The sequence below is a fragment of the Salvia splendens genome, chromosome 15 (assembly GCF_004379255.2).
Source record: "Salvia splendens isolate huo1 chromosome 15, SspV2, whole genome shotgun sequence".
Classification (NCBI taxonomy): domain Eukaryota; kingdom Viridiplantae; phylum Streptophyta; class Magnoliopsida; order Lamiales; family Lamiaceae; genus Salvia; species Salvia splendens.
The window spans coordinates 26,142,552-26,148,885 of NC_056046.1; the positions used below are offsets into that span (position 1 = coordinate 26,142,552).

Consider the following 6,334-nt stretch of genomic DNA (forward strand, 5'->3'; position numbering starts at 1 on the left):
TTGATTTGCCCTTTAAGGAGGATTAAATATATCAATACAATTCATTTCTATACGTTTGGTTTGCCTTTTATCATTTCTGCAAGGCCCGCATTAATTGCTCTAGCTCGCCGAATTAAAAGCCATTCCTTTAGTTATGGTAACTACCCAAACTTGGCATGTTACAAAATAAGAGTCGGTTGTTTAAAAAAGAAGAAACTTGACTTACCTAAAAGTCAAACCGAACACATGAAATTGAACTCCATAAATGATAATGGTCAAACCGAACATTTGTTATGTAACATGAATGCCATGAAAATAGAAACATTAACAAGAGTCGTTCATTTTCTAATGAAACCAAAAATAAACCACAAGGAGAGTTGCAACCCAAATTGTATTGAATAAAAAAACTTACAAATCTCTTTCGAAGTTAGGAATGCGCACGATTCCGAAATCGACGGTTATGGTTCTGAACCGCCGGTTCCTATTTTTAGAAATTTCTGAACCGGAATCGAAACGCGAGGGTGTTTCGCAGTTAGGGTTCCTGTTCCAAAACCGCCAGTTTCGCTTTTGAACCGGCGGTTTTCTGGTGGGTTTTAGGTTTCGAACTGCCGATTTTTTGCTGTTTTTTGGGGTTCAGGATCTGTTTTCCTGCAGTTTTTCGCAGTTCCGTTTAGAGCTGCCTGGAACCTTCCCGCACGGTTTCGGTTCCACAATTTTAGAACCTGAACCTGCCCACAGTTGCAAAAGTGACGATTTCGGTTCCTTTTAAATCTCACAATTCTAGTTCGGAACCGTAACTTTCCACGGTTAACCGCTCAAACCGTAAATCTTGGGCATCTCTACTTTGGATTAATATTTCATATACATTTGATTGGTGAACTTTCTGAAAAATTTAAGCACAACATATTTATAAAATGGGCATTTTAAAGCTTTATTTTGTTTAATTCGAGTGAATATCGTTATCCACAAAACAATTTTGTACCACTCAATTTTCTACGTAACAATTTCCATTCCCCGATCTTTAAATAAAATCACCCCGGTGTTATTATTACTTTAGAGTATGTGTAGTAAGAGATGTAGCATCAATTGTAGCAGGTAATCTACACTGCAAACACTGTATCTATCTCATCCTCCAAAAGAATCAAATAAAATTTTAGTTTTTCATGAAACATTTAGTTTTTGGCATGAAGTGTTGTTTCAGAAATTAATGAAGAGAGAATAAAGTAAGAGATGATAAAGTAGAAATGTTGTTTCCATATAAAGAAACGTTTCATTTTTAATGAGATAGATGGAGTAGTAGTTGTATATTCAGTAACCAGTATAGTTTGACAAGCTACTCTTGGATCAAAATCTGATGTTCCAGATATAGTTCTATTCAAAACACTCCTCAATAACCAACACAGCAAAACCACCAATACAAAAACAACCTATGAACATGTTTACAGAGGATATTGGTATATGCAAACGTCAAACCAACCTGAAACTCCATTGAAGTACAGACAATGGTTTATGATGAAGATGCGGACAGTCTCTGCGCAGTGACTCAGGCCGACATTGCCTGAAAGTGGTGGTGTGATATTTGTGTTTTCAATGGGATTGCTGTTGTTAGAACTTAGAAGCAGGTGAGGGAGACAAAAGGAGGAACATTACTGGAATGTACCAAGGAAGATGTGAAGAAAATGAAGAATTAGAAAAAGATTTGTTGAGAGCACAGAAATATGCTTCAGAACCGAATAAAAGTTAGTGAAGACAAACATTTACACGTTTTCATCATAGGATGCCTGGACACATTTCAGTATTTTCTTCCTATTTACTGCATTTATGAAACTTTAATGACTAGAATAAACGATATGCATAGGTTTGGAAGTGAAGGTCTTGTTAGAGAAAACTTATGGTACCAAAAAATGTATGAGATTGAGATGCGAGTATAGCACATTGCACGAAGAGAGAGTGAAATCATAGCTGTAGGCAATACGCAAATGATGTTACAAAGGGTGGAATTGAATAGTGACCATTGCAAGAAGAGATAATAGTTTCACTCAAAGAAAAATTGCATCTTTCAGAAATAAACTTGTCTAGACTGTCAACCAGTAGCACTTTCATGGCAAAAGCTAACCTGGAAATATTGAAGAAAAATTTCACGCAAGATACCGGTATAATCGTCTATCTGCATTATCCCTTTCCAAGAAATCTCGCTCTATAAGGGATTCAATTCGTTTCTTGATCTCCCCGGGGTTGGCCAGGAACCGTGAGTGCAATTGTTTTGTCACCTCAGCAATGATATTATTATGATCGAGTACCCTCCTCGATTTCATGATTCTGACTATTGCAGCCTCAATCTGGGGCTTCCTATCTTCCTCCACCCTCTGCCTTGTCTCTTGCTTCTCCGGCTCAGATTCTTTTTGTGCAACCACAGTTCCTATTTTAACCTTTCGAAGTTTGCTTGTGAAATTGTCATTAATAGAAAATGCATCATCCTCTCTGATATCCTTGCTCATGGGCTCTTTACGAAGCACATTTTTCCCTTTTACGCAAGCTAAGGACTGCAGGCACCGTTTCAAGTCAGAAGATGGAATCTCTGTGGCCTGCTCAATCTCCTTGTAGCTAAGATGTTCGGTATTGTTGAACAGCACTAAAACACACATTTGATAAGTCGAAACATTCAACTCATACTTGTGTACATTCCCAAAGGTTGCTCTCAGATCAGCTGTTCCCATATTTGTCTGCCAGGTCAATCTCCTACCTGTATGAGTCCCCAGGTAATATGACCGAAACTTCTCGCAGAGAGTTGACAGCTCAGCTGGAAGGTTGCAAGTGTTGGTGGATTGAGTAGGCCACGACCCAGTAGTCAAAACTTGGACGACTAATGTCGGGCCATTCCCCAGCTCAGCACCGCAGGCAGCATAAAACCCTTGCATAGTGTCCTGAGACGTCTTCATATCTGTAAACATCCCTTCCAATTTTGATGTAAACTGATACCCACATTCAGTCTTAAGTTTGACAATGAGACTTCTTTCTGCATCATCCGATACTGTTTTTCCGGACAGGAGCCTCTTTGCCAAGTGCTGTTTGTAGTATTTCTCAAAAACATCTTTCTCCTGAAGGTAACGGAACAATATCATTACCTTATCAAGAATAAGCTCAACATCCTCGTCTTTCACTCCCTTCAGCCCTTTGCGTAGCTTATCATCCACAAACAAAGATATGTACTCCGGAGAACGAGGATTTAAATTGATGAAATACTCAAATGAAGAACTCAAGGCATTCTGGAATGTCTTGTCATTGCTGAATGCCGAGCTTATGATTTTATCATACTTATCCCTTTTCTCAAGGAGTGTCTCAACAAACTCCACTGGATTCTTCGATTTCTCTGGATCAGTAACAAGCTGTTTGCCTGTATCTCTGATGTGGGACGTCATAACATCCCTAATTGTGGAGAGGCCGTCTGAAACCCGACGGAATAAGTTGTACATCCTTGCCAAGTCTTCAGATTTATCATCCAGAAGCATCTTTACCAGCCCTGAGTTCTCCATATGAATCAATCTAAGCATATGGTTGGCTATCATCTCCTTTTCTACAACATTGGTTATCTTAGGTTCAGTCTTTGTGTCTAAGTAATGTGATACCCTGTCAATCTCTTCATTTAAACGCCTTTCAGCTTTCTTCAGGTAGTCCGCACAATCACAACACTCAATATATTCCTGAGATTCTGCCCGATAGTAATCAGCAGAAACGTTAAGAAATGGTTTCTCAAAATCTTCTTGGTAGACTGAAGGTCCCAAATCCATTAGCATTTTAATAATGTTTCTCATAAGCCCTCTGTTGATGACTTCACCTGTGCGTTCCCTCTGTATCAGTTCAAGAATGGTGTTTAAAAGCCTTGACTGGATTTTACTAGAGTGAATGACATAGTCCCTCCAGAGGTTTAGCCCGAGCTCATGAACAGGGGTCTTATGGGTGCTTGGGATGAATGTCCTGTCCATATACATTAGTATGTCACGAATCATTTGCAATGCTTTATTGTGATCGTTCCATTTGGCATTAAGTTCATCCAGGAACGAAGCACCTTGGGCATCTTCTATAGATTTGGACATTGACTGAAGATGGAGTGTCATTGTTGACACAAGTCCAGAATAAAGCTTCTCCCCAAATTTATGTAATACCATATTGTAAGCATTTCTGGATGAACAGAAATTCAAATTAGAGACCCAATATGTTACAGTAGGAATATGCGATTTGGGAAAAAAATAGTAGTTGTTTCATACTCAAGTAAGGATTCACTTCAACCAAAAGAAACATATGTTCAGCAATCAAAGCTTCTACTTTTTTTTCCCCAGAAAACGCACCTCTACACAGCATATAAAAGGAAGTTTCTTTTCGTAAAACATATGTTCAACATATATAATTCTCCTCGTTCAAACTCTTATGATAGATTTGCGTATAGACTATAGACTCTTTTAACATTCCACAGCTCAAATGACCTTGTGCTTAAAAAGGGAGTTTCTTTTCTACATGAGCATAATGGAGCCAGAGTAGGATTGAAGCAGAGGGAATGAGGGATCAAATTAACTGAAACAAAGTCTTCATCGAGACGGTTTTCTATATATATACATTCAGAAGCAATGGTCATGAAATCCATTACATAGAGATTAGTGATGTTGTAAGTTGTAACATAACAAAAACAGAGGGCCGTCCATGAAACCGTAACATAAGCAAATTCTATTTAAAACCTTAAACACAATTCGTCGAGACAGTTTTCTATACATACACATTTACTACGAAATCCTCTATCAGTGTAAAGATCGGAGAATTACACATCAAGTGTAAACTATGCACCATGGAATTCCACTTGAAGATAACATTGTTTAATGTGATAATAAGGTGAAAGGAAAGAAGGTAATCCCAGCACATGAAAACATTAATCAGCTACCATTACTATCATAGAAATGGCGGTAAAACAGGTTCGAATGAATACCAAATCAAATCAGCTACAGAATCATCCATCAATATAAAGCAAAGTAGAAATACAACAAGCATATGCAGACAATTGAAGCTACAAACAAAACCGTAAAAAATGAATTAAAAAAGAAACTTGGCGAAATTGGGGGAAGAAACAGCAAAAACAAACCTGTATAGTTCTTCAAAACTAAGCCCGCTAGCGTTATGATTGTAAATCTCTTTAATAGCATCCTCTAAAACCTTCCAAGTCTTTTCGGCATACTTGGGATCCACCACCACTTTGTGCTTGAAAGCTTCAATCTGAAAATTCCTCTTCTTCGGCCCGCTGCTCATTCTTAGGGTAAAATTGATGACGCAATTTTAGGGATTTTCTCAATTGATTGACAACCGAAAATCCAGGTTTAGGGCATGAAATTGGAGCTGAATACCGCTGATGGATTGGATTGAAGGTCGAGTTAGTCCACCACCATGAACAGGATTTCGAGATTATTGATCAAAGGAGCAAATGTTCAGCATTTCTTTGTGAAAGGAGGGCAAGTTTCCAAGGTTTTGGTGCTAAAGCTAAACTGATGATTTTCTTTGTCGAATCGAGTTGATAATGTTACGATCCGAGCTCGTAGCTTCCCTATCTTAGCTCGTCACTGCCGAGCTCAGTGACTTCTTCTCGGTCTCCCTTGTTACGATCCGAGCTCGTAGCTTCCCTATCTTAGCTCGTCACGGCCGAACTCAGTGACTTCTTCTCGGTCTCCCTCCCTTAGTTCGGCATTGCCGAACTCAGCGATAATACGCAAAGCAACTCTTGAATGAACAATCGAGGAGCGTATTATTGAATCAACAAGAAGTTTACACGATAGAAACAATCAAACGAAGAGGAGGAACTAGATCCACGATCTAAGCTCCGATTTACAATTCAACACTATACTCGACATAACCGAAGAAATAAGCAACTCCTCTACTTATACTCTTCATCTTAGCTCACTTAACTAACTAACATCCACATGCTCGACTCTCATTGGCTGCAACACGTCATATCTCACGTGATGATTGCCAGCTGGCTTGAGTTAGTTACACAGCAACTAACTCCTACTTAACTCCCAACTTCCAACGATTTCCTTTATAGCTCGCTATCTTGTGTTGCATGCATTTTACGCATGAATGATCATGCATGCAACAATACCCCCGACTTAAGGTTCCTTGTCCTCAAGGAACCAAGGGAAACGCTCGGTGATCACGTCCGCGAATTCCCAAGAAGCATCGGCAGGGGATCTATCTTTCCAATGGATCAGCCATTTTGTAGCCGCTTGATTGTGTCGCTTCACCATTTTTCTATCCAGAATCGCTTGTGGTATAGCATCATTGATATGAGATGTAGATGGTAGATCTGAAATAGGCCCGA

General features: G+C 39.1%; 1 protein-coding gene across 3 annotated transcripts; it reads right to left on the minus strand.

Moving 5' to 3' along the window:
• Window positions 1-1,229: 1,229 nt before the first annotated feature.
• Window positions 1,230-5,527, minus strand: LOC121767267 (cullin-3A-like). 3 transcript variants are annotated; one of them, XM_042163506.1, is made up of 3 exons: window positions 5,108-5,527; window positions 2,096-4,158; window positions 1,230-1,537 (listed from the first exon to the last, which is right to left on the minus strand). In XM_042163506.1, the coding sequence occupies exons 1-2, from the start codon at window positions 5,269-5,271 to the stop codon at window positions 2,118-2,120; spliced, it is 2,205 nt and encodes a 734-aa protein (XP_042019440.1). In that variant the 5' UTR covers window positions 5,272-5,527; the 3' UTR covers window positions 1,230-1,537; window positions 2,096-2,117. The 3 variants fall into 3 exon arrangements, with proteins under 3 accessions (XP_042019440.1, XP_042019439.1, XP_042019438.1); XM_042163505.1 differs by having other exon boundaries at window positions 1,230-1,628; XM_042163504.1 differs by lacking the exon at window positions 1,230-1,537 and having other exon boundaries at window positions 1,977-4,158.
• Window positions 5,528-6,334: the final 807 nt, after the last annotated feature.